Below are 21,803 nucleotides of genomic sequence, written 5' to 3' on the forward strand. Positions count from 1 at the left end.
TTTATCTTCATGGTTCTGTTTTGGAAGGTCAGACAAGAAATACTCATGTAAGAACTGCAAGAAAAATATATCTGCAGGGGAAAAATGCAGGGAAGCAAGCTTGATGTTCATGACTTTGCACTGTAAAATTTTCAATTATTTTCCAACATGATTGTGAATTCATTTCTCTTGAGAGTGGCAGTTATTTAATCAAAGCTTCTGATCATTTCCTTAATCCTAGAATAATCCTTTTTCCTGGTTAGTGGGCTCATGCCTGATCTCTGTCGATAAGCAGCCGGAAAACCGAGGGATCTGTAATCTGGGAGTTCAGGGTGCTCCTGGGGGACAGTGGAGATGACCAATGCCATTGTGTTCTTCAGTGATCTGTAGCCAACATGTAAAGGCTGCTGACATGATTTACAGCCGATGCCTCTGGTGTGTAGGCTTGAAAGGTCCATTCACAGCTCTTCTGAGACCAAGGTAACCTTCGTGATGCCTGGTCTAAACCTTCTGTGTGTTAACTCCACAGCGGGGACCTGCAGGTGACGGGAAGTGGACATTGCCCATATAGCACTGCCCAGAAAGCCATTGGAAAGGACAACTTCACTATGATTCCTGAAGGTGTCAACGGAATTGAGGAAAGAATGACTGTTGTCTGGGACAAGGCTGTAGTAAGTAATTACTTACTTTTATGGACTAAAAGGAAATTGAGTGTTGGCTGAATAATGAAAGCCAGGAGACTCTTGGCCAGCACTTAAGTGAATTTCTAATATATTTCTGAGAATTCCCAGAGAGAGCACTACTAGGAGGTATATTGTTTATTTCGAAAACCTCCAGTTTTATAAACTCAGGGCCGTGTTTCACTTTTTACACTGCAACACCATCGTGTTTTACTAGACCTGAGGCTTCACAGACTCCACCGCTCAATTTTCCAGTTCTGTCAGAGAGGATGCTTCTCAGAGATGTAGGACCTGGAGCAGTTTAATGATTTTGAAGTGGACCCCATATAAACGTGATGAATGGATTGTTTGAATCTGGGAAGTGTCTCATCGTTTCTGAGAAATTACAAATGGTTGGCAACTGAGCCTGAGGCTAGACGATAAAATGCTTTGAAGGAGAACACTGCGTGTAATTCATACTGGCGTGTTTTGCGGTGGGGTGCCAGTATAAGCAATTTTTTGATAGTTCCACAGATCCTAATATATAATGATATTCTCCCTCCATTGTTCATCTTCACATACACACCCATGCACACACACACTCACACACACTCGTTACCTTATATTGCATTGCGCTCGAATGCATATTGCAAACAGGGAAGTGGTAGTAATTTACAGTGCTCTTGTGAGCACTTCTGCCAGACTGTGTTTAATAACCACTTTCTTCAGGGACTGCTATTGAGATTCCAAGCACAGAAGCAGCTTCAGGTATCTGCCATGTAGGAGCAAAGCGGGGAAACAAGCAAGGTGCAGCCAACCAGTGATATTTCCCTGTTGTTACTCCCGCGAAGGGAAGGAGCTGCAGCAAGGGCTGCAACATGGGATTTACAGGTGGTGACATTCAGTCCTGCACCACTGAGTAGCGTCTGTTTTGCAAATCTCATGTTTTACCAGGCAGGAAATAAGCGTTCATTTAATATTAAAAAGTTTGGCACTGTTGTTCTTTCTTGGAACATCGTTCTTACTTATTGCCAGGGAACATCCCAAAATACTCTACTGAGAAATCAAAATGCTGTTGGGTACAGCTGCTATTAAGCCATCACTGACTGTATAAAAAGTTGAATTGGTGGTGACGTTTCTCCAGGCAAGGACGTTATAATTGGGATGTATTACTTAGATGTATAGGTTTGGTAGTACTAATAGTAGAATGGACCTAATCTGCAAGAAGTGTTTCTAAAAGAGTCTGAATCTTGATCTTCTATTTAATCTCATAATACTCATGTAAGTTTCTCTGTTTTAAAATATTTAAAACATTTAAATAGAAATTACTAGGGCTAGCAACAAAACACACTTAGGCATCAGTGTGTAGAGAAAGGGACCTTAGATAACTGAGCAGCCTGATGGTATCACCTGCATTAAGGTTTTATTGGCTACTCTTTGGGGTGCCAGGAATAACGCAGTCACTTATTTGAAACTCCCAAGTAATGTGCCGTGTATGAAGTCCTGCTTGATGAAACCTCTGTTCCGTGCAGCATCACCATATGTATGAACCACGTGCATTCCTGCATCTCCTTGATCGTTCAGCACTCTGAATAGTAAATCCCCATTTTATATAAGCATGTTTTGCTCAAGTCACATTGTTTTCAGGCCACAGGTAAGATGGACGAGAGCCAGTTTGTAGCTGTCACCAGTACCAATGCTGCCAAAATCTTTAATCTGTATCCAAGAAAAGGCCGGATTGCTGTGGGATCGGATGCTGATGTGGTTATTTGGGACCCTGATAAGGTGAAGACTATAACAGCTAAAAGCCATAAATCGGTAAGAAAAGGAAAACCAGCAAGAAAAAAGAAATGTCACTGTTGCTTTTCAAATGTTGATCTAATTCACATGAACACCAAATGCACGGGATAGAGAGGAGTGGGGTAACTGTCTACTCCTATTCTGAAATGGGTAAATGTTTCAGATGATGAAAGTATTGAAATCTTAGGTTGAAAGCACTGGGATCGGGGAGGATTTATTTTCTCTCTGCATATACTACTGCACTATTTTTTGCATGCTTGTGACAGATCTGCAAATAAGTGTGAATCAGCACATCTGCAGCTGAGGTTAGTAAAACTGTAATGATAAATTTAAAACCAGCTCACTTTATCGCTTACCTGAAAAGCACCTGATATCATAAATCACATGATTAAATCAACAGTATTCTAAATTATGACAAATGATTAAATATTCTGATAGTACAGCCCTGAGCACCTCCCTGGCTGGGATTTTCTATTTAATTCCAAAGCTTTGCCGCATACTTCTCTGCCCTTAGTGCACAGTACCAGTGACTCACAGTTGCTTCAGTTTTGGCTGTGGCAAATTTTATCTTATGTGTTGTGTACTTCAAAGTTGTTATCTTACTGTTCGGGGCTTTGGTCTTTTATATCGGGGGGTTCTTCTAAATGTTCTACTGGAAATCCAGTAACATGACTTATATTAAAAAGGCATAAACCTTTAGAAACCTTTAGAAAGTAAGTTTAGGTGGTTCAGTTTTTATTTCTCTGTCTTGGGTTCTCTGTATTTTTAAGAAAGTAGTAATCTCCAGCCCTTTGACAGTCATTCCCATTTAGACTCAGGCTTTCCTGGTCCTTTCTGGGCTTTTTCAGACAGAAATATGTGTGCTGGCTCCTTTGAAATTCCCTTGTACAGTCACAGGAGATGCATGGTGGGACCATGTCCTCTGGGTATCTGGCAGCTCTGTCACAATTTTCCTTCTTATTAAGGCTATCACACTTCTAGAGGCTCTGGATAAATACAGAAAGTCCTCAAAAACACATGAGATAAAGTCCTGATGGGAAGTGAGCAATGGAAGGGAAAAGTATGATGCAAGAAAGTCTGTTCAGAGAGATTCTTTTAAATCATTTCCTATCGTAATGCATTGCTTTTCCTTCAGGCAAAACAATTTTGTACTTCTCTTAATGACAGTTATCTAAAAACATGACTATGAATACAGATTATAAGTTACTAACTGAAAGAGATCTTGTACCAAACTTGCAGTGAATATGTTGGTTGATCCCCAGGCTGTTGAGTACAACATCTTTGAAGGAATGGAGTGCCATGGTGCCCCACTTGTGGTCATAAGCCAAGGGAAGATTGTGTTTGAAGATGGAAATCTGCACGTAAATAAGGGAATGGGCCGCTTCATCCCTCGCAAACCTTTCCCTGAATATCTTTACCAGCGCATCAAAATCAGGAATAAGGTAATGTCAGATATTATTTTCTTTGTAGTCATACACTCTTGGAAACAGAGTAGCACATGTTTTTTTATTATTATCGTGCTAGGATGAGTCCATATCAGATGGGCTACATATGACTTACTCAAAATGTGACCAAAACCTGGTTTGTCTGCAAGTGTGAACTGATGTAGCTTAATTAACTCCGTGAACTTCAGTGGGTAGAGCATATAATTGCCGGTTGGGCATAACTGCCTTATGTCCAGCTGTGCAGTCTTTTGAAGGGAGGTGGAATAGTGATAGAATTTACTTTTAGTTAAAATTCAGGAAAAAGATAAAGCTTTTCTGGGAAGAGGGTTGGCCAGAAGAAAAACATAATTTGTATTGATATTGAGCTTTTCATACTGAACAGCCACACTGCAGAGAAGAAAAGCATGCAGCCAGAGATACTCATTATATTTGGCATCTCTGAACTGTTGTTGGTGCTTTTGCTGAGCTGAGTATTAGCAGCATTCACAGCTCAGAAAACTTTTCTCATGTGTTTAATAAAAAGCTTGGGAAATGACCATGGTTAAGACTGGGTCACTTCTGGGTTTGAATTTTATCAGTGCTCCTCTGTTGAAAACCAATTGGCTTGGCACTAGTTTGGGGTTATTTTGAAATTGCTTTTTGCCACTAAACAAGAAATTCACTGTGGGAGGACAGGTAGCAAGATGAAGTGACTAAACCCCATATTTTCTTCAACCAAGCATATATGGTAGCCTGTGGGGATGGCAGCTGAAATTAAGTCTACAAGCGGGTTCATAGATTTCAGATTCTGTCAAGCTGTGCGATACAAAAGGTCTGCTCTTCTAACAAGAGAAGGAACTGTAAAAACCAAATGCATCTGCAAAAGTTTTGCAAAATACCTATCAGTATTACACCTTTTTTACATTGTCCACTTAGATGACCTGTGCCTTCTCTTCACACTTGCCTCGCAAGAGTTTAGCACTTTGGAAGTATTATATAAAGTAGATATTATAATATAATAATTATAGGAACATAACATTAATATATTATTAAAATATATCAAGTATATAGAATTATATATAAATTATAAAAATATTTAAATAGTGAAAGCAACAGTTGAAAAATGAAAATCAGAGAGTCGTGTCTTATACAAGGATTTTGCACAAAAGTAACTGGGCCAAGTAACCTGCATCTTGCAAGGGGGCCTGGATTTTGGGACAGACCTTTGATTTTAGATACTTAGGAAATACTTACCTTTAGATACTTAGGGCTGAAAAGCGACCAAGAAAAGGACAGATATTTTCGCTCTTGCAGCTCCCTCTGCTGCCTGGCGAGAGGAAGGGAAAATCAGATTCATGTCTGCGTTTCTTCTCCCACTATCAAATTTTATCGACCGGAACTATTTAGAAAAACCCAGTGATGGTCATGTCAGCCACCATTTGAATATGTCAGTGCACAACAAAGGGGTATAGAAAAAACATGTCAAACGGGGGCTGCAGAGCTGAAGCTGGCACTGGATAGCAGTTTCAGTTTGTCCCTGGCGCATGGATAGCAGTATAAATTCCTGCCTTTGTGGATCCCTGTGAGATGGTTTCATTGCTGTGATCAGCATTAGTTTTGGCTCAGCCTGCAAGATGGTGGCGCTTCTGAGCCTGATGTCCCCGGCACTGATAGCAAGGAGAAGTCATTGATTTCTGTAAGAGCTGGATCAGACCCCTGTGCATAGTGTCCTTTTTATATGGTATTTCAATTTCACTGTTAACCTGTTGGGGAAATGGCTCTGAAACAATAATCTTGTAAGCCACATATTTCTGATCTTTTTGGTGAGCTTTGGATTCTGCAGTCTGGGGGCTTCAGGCTCCTCCTGAAAATTGGAACTGTTTTTTTAAAAAAATTATTTCCCAGATTCCTGTGATTCTAAGGCCGGTGAGGCTGTTGCGATTGTCTTTCCTCATAGGAACTGTACGGGGATAAAATCTACAGACCTCAGACTGAAATCAGAGCTCAAATGACAGACATGCTATTGACAAATAATGAAAGATGGGTCCTGTGCCACAGCCTAGTGTATAGCTGCTTTTCTAGTTCATGACAAGAAATGGAAAATTGGAAATTTTAATTTAAAAATTGCCACTGCTTTTCAGTGAATGAAGACAATGATATATTTATTTGAAGGGGAGGCGCAGGGGCACAGACAATACAGGTGGGAGTGAAACTGCTACAATCAGTAGAGTGGGTATCAGTCTTGTAACAAGTGGGATTCAGCGGCTGAACCAACCCTGCTGAACAGCCTCTGAATGGAAAGCGAAGAGTTGATGGTGACTTACTTTACTTAAAGAAAGATCTTAGGTCAGATCTGTTCTTTTGAACCCCATTTTTCCCTGTTGACTGTGAAGGATACCTAATAATGATCTCACTCTTATACTTCATATATCTATAAAAATGGAAGGAGGAGGCTTTATAATTTCCTTTATATATTAAGCAGGCTGTAGCTTTCATGAGAATATATATGTGTTTTTACTTCAGCTAATGCCGAACATAGCTCTGTGCTCAGTGGTCTCTGCATGTAGGCAGGAGTATCATTAGGGAGCATTATCGGAGCATTATCAGAGCATTCAGTGTCTGGGTCTTTATTCTCCTCTTGACCTAGGTGGGAGGACTGCAAGGAGTCTCCAGAGGAATGTATGACGGGCCTGTGTATGAAATCCCAGCTACACCAAAATACGCAACTCCTGCACCCTCAACTAAATCCTCCCCTGCCAAAAACCAGCCCCCACCAATCAGAAACCTCCATCAATCCAATTTTAGCTTATCAGGTAAGTCAGCCTGACTCATCAGAAATGTTTTGAAGACATAAGTATGGATTACTGGTGATAAATTTAAATTATAAATACTTCTTTAATCAAATATGAGAGGATTTTATATACTTACAAACATATATATGTATGTGTATATATGTTTTTATCCAATCTTTCCCTAGGAATATTTTACAAATTACCAAATATTCAAAATGTTCGCAATCTAAAATTTTTCTCTGCACGCAGTCTTAATATTATTTACCTGGCCCATTGCAGTTAGCCGAGGTCTCTGGTTGATGTGACTGAGGCCCCTTGGTGGTATGTACAGCTGATGGGACTTGGGTCTGGTGCAACCCATGTGGCTCAGACATCTCAGATTTCTTTCGCGCTGCATCACCAGAAACTGCTAGACTTGGAAACCTCAACTGTCCTTGTCCATGGTTGGCAAACCATGTGCAGAAGCTATTCATATGCAGATTAGAGTATTTGTCCTCTTTGCTCTTGGTGCCCAAAACATTTTCCATGGTACATAAGAAAGAGACTGGAAAACCATCCTTTGGGGTTGCTGGAAATAATTCTGTCATCTGAAGACAATTACAAGTGTCTCAAATCCTTATCCTTCAAAAGTCTACAGCCCAATTGGTAAGTAAGTGGCCCCTTATGATGTTATGAAAGTCACTGGATTTTCTCTCCTGTGGATGGTGGAGTTTTCCTCTCTGACAGATCCTGTCTTTAGAAACTAAATGAAACTTCTGGAAGAAAGCCCAAGGTGAACAAATATGTTAAAAACCCTTCTACTGAGTTGAAGTATATTTTTGTCCATACACCTGGGGCACATACAGATATGTAAAGCTATTTAAAGCAATAAAAGTGCTTAGAAATTTGACCTCTAATAATAATAACTGATAGGTGGGATTTTCATAAGCATCTGAAGCTGTGGTTTCACAGTCCGCTGCTGCATCTGGGTACTACCAAAGCATCTAGTGATACGAATTTGATCCGAATCAGGCAGTTCTTATGAAATTAAGCAGAACCAGACTACGACAGCATTTAGAATGATCTTACACTTTTATGGTAGTCTTATATTGCCTTCAGGAAGCTGAGTGTGATCACACAATATTTAGTCTGGCAGAAAGCTTGCTATCACCTTAAGCTTAACCTTTCAACATTTTAAAATGCAGTTTGAAGTGGATGTGAGTTTACATCAGCTCAGTGCTCCTTTCCTCATGGATTTATGATTGCTGACATCAGATTTACTGTACTGTTGACCCATGGGTTCAGTAGGGACAGGTATTCTGAATCAATGAGGCAGGTTTGAAAAGTCCACTCTCCACATATGTTTTTGGATTTTTTGGTAGTTAAAACAGTAATATTTTCTGCCAGGGCCCGATCTCGCAAAGGGAACCAGGCTGTAGGCTGTCATCCCTGCACGGGCTCTTCTTCAAGTCAGTGGAAAAGAATTCCCCATGTAGGGTGAGCATCAGTCTGACCCCAAACATTTAATCCAGCGCTTCTCATTGAAGGCAACTGGAGCTAGGCACAGAAATGTGCCTTGAAGGTCCGTTCTGCACTTCAGTTGGGTCTGGCTCAAAAGAAACCTGCCGACGGTGGTATGAGGGGCCCATAGCTGGAAAGTCTCGGGAAAGTCTCGCCGCTGATGTTTTTTTCCTTTTCATAGCTGCTTCCTGATTTTCTGTTGTTGCAGGAGCTCAGATAGATGACAATAACCCACGCCGTACGGGCCACCGCATCGTGGCACCTCCTGGTGGTCGCTCTAATATTACCAGTCTTGGCTGAAAAATGATGATGGACAGAAACACAAGGACGAAGGATCATGGGAATAATGTCAGTTCCCTTCAATATCTGTGTTATCGAACCCACAGTTTTATTTGGTACTAATGGAAATAAAAATCGAAATGTTTTTTCTGTTTTTTTTTTGTATAGGAAGAGGTGATAATAGTGTGGTGTGTTTGCTTGGAACTACTTGCCTCACAATTGTGCTTTCATGCCATAGTCACCTTAAAGCATGGTGCTTCCATTGCCCCTTTAGTGACTACAGGTTTTAGCTTTGTCTCGTAACTGAATGATGGTTCCTTTGCACCCTTTTGCTGTATTAGAGTAGATAATGCATGTTACTGAGTTATTTATGCAAGTTGCATTCTGTGAGTGAGTCCCTTTAGAACACGTTGCCAACAATTGACTAGACACAATGCCAAGATTAATGTCTGTATTTGAGAAAAACCACCAAAAACACTTATGAAGGAAGAAAATGGCCATCTTGAAAGTATGCAGTAGAGTAGTATAGGCAGCTTCTGTTTAATCTTTAATTTATTATAAACCCAAGAAGCACTTCTCTCAGACACAGAAAATCATTGGGACACGTAACGACAAATGGTCTCTGTAGCGCCTGTCTGTTCCCACTCAGTACGTTCCAAGTCTGTGTCTTTCTTGTTTCCATTTTAGACAGCGCCATAATTTATACATACCAATGCCATTGCCACCCCTGCAGGGATTTCTCCACCTGGGCAGTAGTGCTCTCCTTCTGCATGAGATTTTTGGTACTTACAAATAATCCAAGTTGCCGTCGGATTTTTAAAGTTTTTTGTACAAAGTTTTTCCTTTGTAATCACATACATTTTTACTTACTCTACCGTATCAAGATCTACTAGTTGTGGTTCAATTTCTGAATTCAAAGCTTGTGAAATAAAGGAAATTAATTGATGGGTAAGCGTCTTCCTCTGCTTTTCAGTGCTGTTGCTCAATGATTGAAAATTTAGAATGGAGAAACTTGAGAAATCATCTTTTAGGTTGACATCCTTTGAAAGAAGGAACCTCCTTAGACCACAAGGGGTGTTAAATGTATAGATGTCTGCATATGCATACTGTAGCATGCCATAATCTGTCTTAAATAGAGCTCACAGTAAAAACATTCTTACTGTTGGCATTGCAACTGCCTCAGTTTTGGCCAAATGAGACCTAAATTAACTTCTCCCAAGACTTTCTGGTCTGCATCTGATTTGCTTGAAATGGTAATTGATTGCCATAATCTTCATCTGTAGTACAGAACCAGGATGCAGAGCTCCAGTTTGACTTAACTATATTTGACTTAATAATGGTTCTCTCTGCTGATTAAACTGGGACAGTGTTTAGGCATGGCATGAACAGGACATGCTGGAGGTAGGGTGAGGAAAGCGGACTTGAATTCTCCTTTTCACAAACTGTGTAAAGAAAACCTTTCTATTGGTTTTTACTTGTCTGATTGTGTTGCAGATGTGTGAGGTGTGGGCTATGGCGGAGGGTGGGTGCTATGAAATTAAGCAGGTCAGCAAAACACCTCCTCTTGGCCCTTGTCTACACTGCAAAGCTGCACCAGGAGAAGTCTTCTAACAGTGCAGTGCCAGTGGAATGGTTTTATCTAACTGGGATGCTTGACCGCTTAGCACTGGTCCATCCTTTCCATGCAAGACTCAGTCGTATTGGCACAGGGCATTTGGTGCATGCCAGCTGCATGTGGGACACAAAAATTTTGGAAAGTAGCCTACCTGAAGCCTGTCATCTTATTCTGAAGCCAGTATGCTATCACCTCCAGCTTGCTGGGAAAGGAACCACTACCATGGAAGAGTCCATTTCAGTCAGCTTGGTCTGAAAACCTGGCAGCAGAGCTGGTCTGAGCTTTTTTTTTTTCACTCTGGCTTTTATCTGAACCAGTGAAAAAACACTGTGTTTCAACCCACAGTGAACTGAATTGATTGCTCCCAAAATAAGAGAAAATAAAGCTTTTAATGAACAATCCCTTCTGCTAATGATTCAAATTCATGTTTCCTATTGCCTGGAGAGTGTCCTCATCCCTAGGCTTGCTTGCTTACTTGGCAGTTCAGGTATTTTATATGAAGTAAAATAACTTGCTCACTCAGTGGTTCAGGTTTTTTATATTAAGTAAAATAATGCTAGCAGAGAAGCCTGAGGACAGCCTGCCCTGGAATACCCCACAGGTTAGCAGGTAAGGCAGTCTCAAGATACCAAGTCTCCATCTCTACTGTCCTATTCCAAACCATTTGCTATGAGTGTTGACAGAGCCAGCAACAGTTTTGGTAATCTAACCCTGAAAACAGAAATTAAGCTGGCTTGTGAAACTGACATCGTGTGAAAATTTTGGAACTGCTGGTTACAATTTCCTTAGTGATTTTCTTGTGTGGTTTGTGCAAGTAGCAATGGTTGCTCACCTTCGAGTAAAACTACTTGATCTATGAGGCTTGTCATGCTTGAGGTGACAGAAATGATCATTGTGTAAGTAGTATTGACAGATTCTACTTTTCTTACACACTAAACAGCATCCTAAACCAAAGGACCCTTTGCCTACAAGCTAGTCAAGATCCACTGTTGTTAACATGCACTTATTTTTTCACAGTGAAGTATCTGTGAATAACTACATGTGTGGGTGTTTGTGAGGCGCTTCATGGTTCAGTGCTTCTGTGCAAACAAGACTGCTTCTCAGGTCAATGTAACTCTGCTATATGATTCCTCCAAGGAGAAACACGTTAGCGTACCTATGGTGTTCATAAGCCCCTGTAGCCTGACCGCTGCTGCCATGCCATTGCTGAGGGACAGCCTGCAGGAAGCCTATGGATCCTGTGCTGTGCCTGGGTCTCTTCACTCTGGACATGCAATACTACCTGGATGTGATTTAAGCAGCTTTTTTTTTTGAGCACAGGTACCTTACTGCGTGGTCACCAGGTGAGGTGAAGGATGCCTCACTTGGATGGTTACTGTGATACACTGTCGGAGAGCTGGCACATGCCATGCTTTTGGGGGGTTTAAACCAAGCAAGGCAACTGGTGATTCTCTTACCAGCTGCAAACCTGTTTCACAGCAATGCCCCTGCCCCTACAGTGCTAACCTGTCCTTAAAAAGATAAAACGGTAACAGTAAATAAAATGTGGATTATCTCATGAGCCTGAATACATCTGCAGAGCAGGAAACTACGCTTGAATTTGTTCCCTGGAGAAGCACCAAGCTCGGAGATGTACAATTCGTGAGCTTGTGGGTGGGGAGCTGTTGTTACCTCAGACCGCAAGAAGAAAGCAGTGCAAAGCTTTCCTGGTGTTTGAATTGTCAAGTTTCTAAAAATTTGCAGGACAGCTATGACCTTTTAATGCCTGATATAGACCTAATGATGTAAAACTGGCTCTTCCCTATTACCACTTGCAGACCCCTTAAAATCAGTCCCTGTGACCAGTCTGAGGACTATCTTCATCCATCAGGTGAAGTAGAGAAGAAGGTTGGGTCCGTAGATCGATTCCTGAGTGACAGTTTGGACCTATTTGTCTTGAATTAGTTTGTCTGCCACCAGAGCAATGCAGTTACATGTTTAAGTTTTAGTGTTTGTAGCAAATTCTGTAATTATGATGTTAAGACTGTTCCCAAAACTGACAGCTGCCCCAACCATTCAGCATTTCTCATTAGCAATACACTGATCTTCATGCTTAAGAATAAAAAACGCAGACTGGACCAGGTCAGATGACCATCTACTCCGAGTTTCAGTAGCCAACAATATAAGATTAAGAGAGGCTTGAAGAAAAGAGCAAACATATAATGCTAATATCCCTCATTTCTAGGGCCCTGTAATTTCTTGAAAAGTAGCAGCATCTTTGTGTCCTATTGCTGTCAGTGGATTTTTCTGCCATGAATTTTCCAAGGTGCTTATAAACCTAGTCTGTTGGGTTTGCGTGGCAAGGTTTTGATAGCAGGTGGGCTTCCACGGGGGTGGCTTCTGTGAGAAGCTGCTAGAAGCTTCCCCTGTGTCTGATAGAGCCAATGCCAGCTGACTCGGCCTGCTGGTGGCCAACGCCAAGCCCATCAGTGATGGTGGTAGCACCTCTGCGATAACATATTTAAGAAAGGGAGGGAAAAAACCCAAACAGTGCAATTGCAGCCAGACAGAGGAGTGAGAATATGTGAGAACAACCCTGCAGACACCAAGGTCAGTGAAGAAGGAGGGGGAGGAGGTGCTCCAGATGCCAGAGCAGAGATTCCCCTGCAGCCTGTGATGAAGACCATAATGAGGCAGGCTGTCCCTCCACAGCCCATGGAGGTCCATGGTGGAGCAGATATCCACCTGCAGCAGATGGATGTGCCTGAAAGAGGCTGTGACCCTGCGGGAAGCCCATGCTAGAGCAGGCTCCTAGCAGGACCTGTGGAGAGAGGAGCCCACGCTGGAGTAGGTTTGCTGGCAGGACTTGTGACCCCGTGGGTGACCCACACTGGAGCAGTCTGTTCCTGAAGGACTGCACCCCATGGAAGGGACCTACCCTGTAGCAGTTTGTGAAGAATTGTAGCCCGTAGGACAAACTCTCATTGGAGCAGTTCATGGATGACTGTCTCCCATGGGAGGGACCCCATGCTGGAGCAGGGGAAGAGTGTGAGTTGTCGTGTCCCAACCTGAGAGGAGAAGGGAGAGCGACCAAGGTTCTAACGATCCCCTTGGTGTTATTTCGCCTTAGTTTAGTCCCAATGATCAATTAAACATTTTATTTCAATGCAGAAGTAACTTGAACTTGAAAAGGCAACTTGAACTTGAAAACATGGAAAAGCGTTGATGGTGGGGGTTCTTATTAAGAATATTTGTAATGAAGAGGAAAATAAAGTAGAGTGGGGTGTTTGGAGAGAGATAGAGAGAGGGAAGAACAGACAGATAGGGAAAGATAGGGAGATATCACTACCCTTGCATCCAGCGCCGATGACAACAGACATGATGATCCTCTGGTGGTGGGTGCGCACCAGCCTCTTTGTTGTAGTGTCCTTTATAGTGTAAGCCTCACCTTCAGGTACGCCTCCTGTGAGTCTATATGGTTCTTGTTCCAGAAGTTTTATAACCTTCTGCACAGGCACCAGTGTGAGGGGTGGTCGCGAGGGGTCTTTCAGGCAGTCACAAGCCCCTTCCTCAACTAAACTTTGTATAACCTCAACAAGTTGCCGTGTGAGGCCCAGCAGAACCTGGGACTGCGCATCCTCCCGTGTGCCCCCGCCCTGTGTCCATCAATTTCCTGCCTGCAGTTCACTACATCCCACTTTACAACAACGTTTGAGATATTAACTCTTTCATTCCCTTACAGGACTCCTCCCCATGAGGAGGAAGGAGCAGCAGAGACAAAGTAGGATGAACTGACCACAACCCCCATTCCCTGTTCCCCTGTGCTGCTGGAGAGGAGGAGGTAGAGAATTTGGGAATGAAGTTGAGCCTGGGAAGCAGGGAGGGATGGGGGAAAGGCATTTTAAGATTTAGTTTTCATTTTCTTATTACCTTAATCTCATTTGATTGGTAATAAATTAAGCTGATTTCCCCAAGTTGAGTCTGTTTTGCCTGGGACAGTAATTGGTGAATGGTCTTTCCCTGGCCTTATCTCGACCCATGAGTTTTTTGTTATATTTTCTCTCCCCTGTCCATTTGGGGAGAGGAGTGATGGAGTGGATTTGGTGGGCACCTGGCATCCAGCCAGGGTCAGCCCACCACACCCAGGTAAAATCTTGGCATTTATGGCTTTCTAGGGCAAGGAGTTGAACAGCTTAATGCATGATTACAAAGTGTCAAGTTAGTCTACTTGGCACCAGCTAATTCTTGCCAGTATTAAATCTCAGTGATCTAAACTGATTATAGCCTAGTTTTTCATCATGATTGTGGTGAACTTTGCACAAGCTTTCCAGCTATATTTCAGAGATGACAGTGAGGGCTATTCAATTAAAAATAAATTGTATATGGGAGATGGAATAATGTCTGACAATGTAGTAAAATGCAGACTTTGGGATACTGTTATTTGAGTATCATGTAACTCATGAAGTATCTGCAGTGATATGGATAAAGTAGTTAGGTCTCAGCCCCTGCTCCCTGACTGCATATTCTGTAATTTTCTAGCACAGTGAGCAGTACATGCATGGCTACCTTTAAATATATAGTCATATATACCACTTTTAAAAGCTTTAAGCTTAGCAGCTTCTTCCTCACAACTGCACGTAAGCCAACCTGCGACTACATCAATGCTGTTTCTGGAAGTCTTCAGCTGGCAGGGTCCAGACCCTTGCCCCCGATACTCTGCAGTGCAGCAGTGGCCACAGCTGCAAGGGTGCTGAGACCAGGAGCCCTCCCAGCGCAGAGGCAGCTCCCAGACACCACGGGGCATGCTGGGCGGCTGCGCACCAAGCCCTTCATTGTCTCTGCTGAACATACGAAGAAGCCTTTCTTTGGGTGGAAGAAACATGATCAAAAAAGCTGTTGTACATAATGATCTCTGGATGTTAGAATGGCTCCCAAGACTGTTGTAGATACCATGATGGAGAGAATGAAGGTGTTACCTGGTGCTTGCTACCTGGCATTGGGTTACCATGTGCACAGGCTGGATGAAAGGTCTTTTATGTGTGACTTAGGAGTGCTTGTTTACATCAGGAATGAATCTGTCCATATTGCAGAGGAGCTGCCACCAGCTTGAATGTCCCAAGTACAAGTCTTTCAAGTTGCACACTTCTTCAGTGTGGTTCAGGATGCCTTTCAGCAGGACTTCTGCATGATGAGGCTTCCCACATTTTTCTACACCAGAGGAACCATTGCAGGCTATTTTGAATCTTGCATGATACACAGTGAAGTGAACACCACTAACACCATGCCTAGAATTTGTTTGAGATACACCCTTGTCACAGAGCTGTGAATGAGACTGAGCAGAGTCATAAACTATTGTAATAATTGTTACCCTTGATGTTAAAAAAAAAAAAAGAGAAAAAAGGCATGACATTTTTTTCCCTAAATTTCTGCAGCAAGTGTTTTTGATATGTGCCTGCAAAGCATGATCAAAGCTCCTTGTGAGCCTCTCTGAAATAAACTAGAGTGCTTTATAGATTTACACCACAAAGTGAGTGTTCTGAGCTGTCAGTGGTGCCTAAGCATCCCATTTCCCCCCATCTGACAACCACTAGGCTGGAGACTGCACTCAGCTGGCAAAACTGCTTAGCAGTTTATCTCCCAGGGACTCTATAGGCACAATCCCTGGCTTGCAAGTAATTTCTACCATGCTTTAAAACACAGGGAGGATACAAAGTAGGGGTGGGAAGGATGCACCAAATATTTCAGTAACACATCCGTAGGAAGGAATATTGGAATGATGGAAAGCTTTAGGCTGGAAGAGGTACCATTTGGAGTCTAGCCTCCTACTCCAAGTAGGGCTAACTTCAAAGTTAGGTTGATTGGGATGTTGTCTGGTTGAGAGCTCAAGGCCTCCAAGGATGGATGCTCTCTCTGAATAACCTGTTCCAGCAACTCACCCATTTCATGGCAAAGATTTTTTTTTCTTCCTGATGAGTAACTGGAATGTCTGTGCTGAAATTTGTGACTAGTCCAATAACCTGTGCCCATTTGGCTGGTGATAAAGTATTTCAGAGCACCAAGAAAAAAAAAAAAATCAGTCTCCGTACTGTTCTCTGTTGGCTCAGAAATTATCACTCACATGGATTTAAACTGAACTCGCTGGGGCAGAGGTTAAAAAAAAACCCCACTCTGTAACAATTGTCAGGAGATGGGAGGGAGATCTTCAGCATCAGGATACAGATACTGACTATTACTATGGTTAAAGTTGAATAACGTAACCTAACCTAACGTACCATAACACAAAGCATAACATTAGTTGACCAGTGCTTAACTGAAGAGTGACTGTTGTGAGCTTAGCCTGGCATTTACTACGCTTGTTTCTTGGTCTAATGACACTCTTGTTCAATATCTGTGTCACTGACAGGGAGTGATGGCAAGTGCCATGCTATGCACGAAATCTGCAGGTGACTTTAAATAGGACAGTGAATCCATGGAGTAAATCAAGGAGACTGAGAAATTAGTAACGGGCAAAAGTAGTGGATGCTTCTGCCAGCAAGCTAAGGCAACGCGGTGGGAAAAGAGAAGAAACGCCTGTTTGTAGGAAGCCCAGTGCAGGAGGCTGGGCAGGTGGCAGCTGGGGCAGTGGGGACTCTGGGGGGTCCCCTCCTCGGCTCCCTCCCCATCACCTCTGCCGGCAAGGGGGAGAAAACCCACCAGCTGCCCGGGAGAGGGCACTGCTGCCCTGCTTTTGGAATAATCGGAACCTTTCTATGTTTTCCAAGGCACAGGAAAAGTCATTTGAGCCCTGCTTAGCCAGAGGAGTCGCAGCGCACCCGTGGAGACGCCGCTCGGGCGATTACTGCATCCTAACTGTGATGGGAGCTGCCGCTGCGCTGCATTGTTTAAAACATCATCAACTCTAATAGTAAAAGCTTCCTTCTTGCTATCTATGTAGAGTGCACTGCAGAATTAAGCTATTCAAATAGAGGTAAATATGCTGTGTCCGTTTTAAAAAAAGCACAAGCAGCAACTAAAATGTCCATATCGGGAAGGCAGAGAGACCATAGAGCCCAAGCACTGAAATACCAGAATCAAACGCTTGAAGTGGTACAATTTAGGAAAAAAAAAAAAAGAAAGTTTACAACAATTGAGGTGAAAATTAACCATTTAACAATTGTGTGTAGCACTTCTGGTAAAGTCATTTGTGTGGCGGCACTTTTGTCCGAGGTAAGCTGCATAACTGATGCAGTATTTTCCATCCTGTGCCAAAGGACAGCCTTTTCGTTAGCAGAATGTACATTCACTTTAAAAAGGCAGAAAATTTTCATTTAATGAAAGCTGTAAGATTGCTTAAGTGGGACAATTTATGACACAATACAGGTGCTCTGCACAGCCAGTAAGAAGCAGCTGCTTTGCATAACAAGAATTCCCACAGGAAACATAATGAGCATAACAAAGTATGTCGGAAACAAAAGAACGTACTTAAGGAAGAAGACTAGAAAGTATAAAAAAATGAAGCATTAAATCGGTTTTGTCTCCCTCTTCCTAAAATAATAATCTGAAATCTGAGACAAATGCAGAGAAATATATTTATAAAAATCTTTGTAGAAATTTAAAAAAGCATACAGAGCTTTGGAAACAATAAAATATAACAAAAGAGAGACCAAGTTTAATCTTTTGATGTACCAATACCATCTGAAGCCTGTTTACATATTTTTTATATTTCTATCTGATTTCGCTAGTTCAAAGCATTAATCACAAAATATTAAGACCCAATCTAGCACATTTAGGGCTCAAAAGCAAACAGCACATCACTATTACAATGAAACCTTACTGAAATGCTCCGATCGGGGCAACCAGCCTAGCGTGGGTCTGTTCTGCTACCAGTGCACTCTCCTCAGGGATATGCCTAATCTAAAACTATCTCCCCTCCACAATTCCCAAGAGATCTGGAAGGACTTATACCAAGGAATTCCTTGTTCCCCTTTACCAAATCCAAGTGGGTATGTTTTATTAACAGCTAAAGGAACATGGGATTGATTCTTGGTCTTGCAGCTAAAGAAGACTTCTTGGTTATTATCGATGTTGTTTGTTGTTCCTTGGTAAAGTAGCTCAGTAAGTATAGTTGCTGAGATCCCCCAGAGGAATGGTTTGGCACTCTGTTCAGACAGCTCATATAAATGCTTTTACTACCTGTTGCCTCTTTTTTTTAGCACCTTTGAGTTTTTCCTTGGTTCAGTCTCCCCTTCATGTGGACTCTGTAACCTCTCTCTGAAAGAAATAAACAATAAAACAAAATTGTAGACAGTTTTTCAAACACTACAGCTCTCTCTTAAACTAAATTAATTTTGGTAAGAGAAGAAAGGCACTTGCTATATAATATAACTTCTGCACTCCCTGGCTTCAGCTGCCCTGTGGAGGCTGCCAAAACAAAGTTGCATAAAGATAAACGTTCCTTTGTTGGGTCCCTGTTCCCTGCGCATGTATCCCTTTTTGGCTGTGGGAAAGGAGTGTGTGAAAGGGGTTGATGCCATCAGGGAAAGGAGCCATCTCCTGAAGTCAGTCCCAGGCTGAGGTCACTCAGGGGATAAATACTTTTCCCCAAAGGCCTGTGGCTCCTGAGAACCAACTGTTTGCTTTGCCTGTCAACAGGATTTTCTCTGCTCAATATATCAAGCCCCAGTGACCAGCTGGCTGGTTTGATCTGCCCGTAGTAATCAGCTGGCATCTTTCAGGTTTGTAGCCATTTCTTCTCCTGTAGTTAGCAGCCCAGCATAAGCCAACTGAAACATCTATCAAGAAAATAATTGTTAGAGCTGCTACCCTCATCAGCCAAAGCCTGGCGTTTCCTTTTGTTCCTGAAATAAAGGTGGAAGTTGAAAGCCTAAATACCACAGACCATATTTTGGTTGCTACTTGTCAGCCTAGTTCCATTGGATTCACTTGCCTCTGCTGATTTATGCTGTCCGTGACTCAGGTTTTAGAAAACCTCATTAAAGGAAATTTGGAAACAGTATTTCTCCTTTCTCTACCTAAAATCAAAGTTATAAAATACGTTAACAGCACAGACAAGCAAACTCAGATGATTTTCCCAAATTTAAAAAAGAATATGGGAAAAAAAAGTCAAATACATGTGAGAAGTATTAAGGAAGAAGCTCAGCTAGTGTAGGTGTTATATTTTGCGAAGGGTTGACATACCTGCTTGTGATGTAGATTTTGTACTGCTTTTTATAAATAGTTTTTCACACGCTCATTTTTTTTAGCCTCTACTGTACCTGCATAAGCCAGAAGTCAGTCCAGAGGGCTCTTGAATATTTTAATGAGAATTATCTTTGTCTTCTGATTCTGGTGGCTGAAAGGTCTTTCTTTTTGAGTTTGTTTTTCTCCCTGAGTTGTCAAATGCATGTGGATTTAAAAAAAAATAACGGATAGTACAGCTTGTTCAGTTTTGATTAACCTAAAGCAAAAAAATACATTCCAACTCTTCATTCATATACGTTATTATTCCAAGGAAATCATTCCACTTTACGTTAGTCTAGAGAACTGGGTTTTTTACTATCGGTTAGTTCTCACAGAGCAGTTGTTGAACTTTCATAATTGCTGAATGCTGAAGTAAGTTTCCAGGAGATGCAACAGTTGAAAGCCCTATCATATATTTTCTTTGCAAATAATTCAAAATAGCTTTTTACTACCAGAAAACAGAAGAAAAGCTGATTAATAATTTTATGTGATTTGAATCAGAACAATATGATGTTAGAAAGTCACTGGTTTTAGGGCCCTGCACTAAGCTTCCACATGCGTCCCTGGGATCATGGTGTCTACCAGGGCAAACAGCTCTGCACGCTTGAGAAACAACTGACTGGGGAGAGAGACTTCAAAGTTGTCCAGGTGAATGAGCTGCTTTTCCCTTTTGGCACCCATCTCTCCTTTCAGCATCTTTCAAATGTAATGCCAAGTGTTTCATTCTGATACTGACAGAAGGATTGCACGGCTCAAAGGATGAGAATTTGCACGCTCCACCCCAAATGTGGATCAGGAAACACAACTGCTATTCTGACAATTTGTCCCTAAGTATCTCCTGAATAATAAATTAGTCTATGTTGTTACAACTGCAGTAAGTTCATATAAATATTTCAAGTTTCCTGATTCAGTAAGATTTTACTTTTCAGCATTTGTGGGTGAAGGCGATTCTTCCATTCTACCAGGAGAATGAAAGCTGGGTGATACACCTGTGCTGTCCTCCCAGAGACTTAGTCTTTGAGGTGAACAGAGTCATTTCTAAAGAACATGGTAAAGACATGAAAAATAATTCTGGTTTGAGCAAGGCAAAGCCTTACGTCAGTGGACACATTGTGATCTATTGGTTCAACGACTGCTCTGGAGTGAGGAATGATGACACTGATTTGTGGCTGTGCTACTGGCGAGCTGGGTGACTTTGGAAGGTTGCCTTACTTTTCTACATCCCAGTTAGGGAAATGGCACGGATGAAAAATCGCTCCTGAAACTCCAATGTGTTATACTGCAAAATACACACTGATGTGTGGAGTGATGTGGGTTTTTTTTCAACAATTCAGGATTGCACCAACCTGCTGGCTTGCTCCTTTTGGAAGGCTTCTTCTTCACAGCCACTGGAACTCGGGCCAGTGCAGCCAACTCGCTCACAAAGTCCTGCTCTGCTTCCTGCACACAATGATATACCAGAAGCCAGTTAACACAACACAGCTTGATTCTGAGTTATGTTATTCCACAAGTGGCATGGCAAAAAAGGTGTATGTCGTTGCAGAAACACAGGAAACAAAATGGCTAGCATGAGGGAAGCATTCCCTACAAGGCAGCGATGAATCATAGAACTGATTTCAACTAGGACAGTGAAGAAACCCTTTCAGCCTGTCCGATGCTTTGCCATGGGCTGCTTCAGATCCATGAGTCGTTTTACCCTGATTTACCTTTAGCTGAGTCTCCAACTCAGTTTCTAGGTGATGCAACCCCAGCAGCTTCTGTTTCAGAGACTCCAGACGCATTTGCTGCTGCAGTTCAAACTGAGACAAAACCTTCTTTTGCTGCAGCACCATCCTGGTCAAGAGAAATTTATAAGTACTGATGTTGTTCTGTTCAAGGAAGAAATACAATCCTGGCAAGGTGTATGTAGAAGATTTTCTAGTGAGAATGGCTCATTAACAGTATCAGCCCATCTAGCTTCTGCAGTAGATTTTTAGATTGATTTACTTATTTTAATAACCTGCCTTGGCTCTCCATGGGATACAGGCTCCTCTCAGAAGTAGGAATTGCAGCAGGAATTTGGCTTGTCCATGCCTGGACTTCCGGAGCTGGAGTTGAGCTCTAATGTTGAAGTCTGCTTTCAAAACCACTGTATGTTTCTAAAGCCAGCTTTACTGTCTGCTTGCCAAAGAGACAAGCTGTTAGAAGATCAGGTGTGAAGGGATTAAGAATTAGGCATTTCATTCAGTGCTCTTCAGTACTAGGTTGAGACTGAGCCAGAGACATGGTAATTCAAAACGGGGCAATTGGGAGCATATTCTTTGCTTGTTTTATTTTGCTGGTTAAAGATTAATATTAATACAGTAGAACCTGAATGACTGCAACTTTGCTGAATCTGTATTTCTTCTGTTCTCTTGCCTGATCTACCTTGAACCAATGCTGTCGATCACCCATCACATTCCTCAGGGAAGGAGATAACATAAATTGTTTCTGACATCTGCACATAATGAGGTTGCTATTGTAATGGTCAACGCTTACGGAAGGTTAGCTTTCAAAATTTGCTTTTCGAACTCACACT

General features: G+C 42.0%; 2 protein-coding genes across 3 annotated transcripts in view; one reads left to right on the forward strand and one right to left on the reverse strand.

Moving 5' to 3' along the window:
* The window catches only part of CRMP1 (collapsin response mediator protein 1), a 50,885-nt gene extending 41,500 nt beyond the window's left edge, over positions 1 to 9,385 (forward strand). For both annotated transcript variants that reach the window (XM_064449120.1, XM_064449119.1), the window contains exons 10-14: positions 509 to 650; positions 2,286 to 2,456; positions 3,701 to 3,880; positions 6,510 to 6,675; positions 8,363 to 9,385. In XM_064449120.1, coding sequence (XP_064305190.1) covers positions 509 to 650; positions 2,286 to 2,456; positions 3,701 to 3,880; positions 6,510 to 6,675; positions 8,363 to 8,454 — 751 coding nt within the window. In that variant the 3' untranslated portion in view covers positions 8,455 to 9,385. The remainder of the gene's footprint in view (positions 1 to 508; positions 651 to 2,285; positions 2,457 to 3,700; positions 3,881 to 6,509; positions 6,676 to 8,362) is intronic.
* Positions 9,386 to 15,071: 5,686 nt separating this feature from the next.
* The window catches only part of EVC (EvC ciliary complex subunit 1), a 58,737-nt gene continuing 52,005 nt past the window's right edge, over positions 15,072 to 21,803 (reverse strand). The window contains exons 17-19 of the mRNA XM_064450782.1: positions 20,953 to 21,079; positions 20,593 to 20,686; positions 15,072 to 15,235 (exon numbers count right to left, since the gene is read on the reverse strand). Coding sequence (XP_064306852.1) covers positions 15,072 to 15,235; positions 20,593 to 20,686; positions 20,953 to 21,079 — 385 coding nt within the window. The remainder of the gene's footprint in view (positions 15,236 to 20,592; positions 20,687 to 20,952; positions 21,080 to 21,803) is intronic.

This window comes from Phalacrocorax carbo, chromosome 4, assembly GCF_963921805.1.
Source record: "Phalacrocorax carbo chromosome 4, bPhaCar2.1, whole genome shotgun sequence".
Lineage (NCBI taxonomy): Eukaryota > Metazoa > Chordata > Aves > Suliformes > Phalacrocoracidae > Phalacrocorax > Phalacrocorax carbo.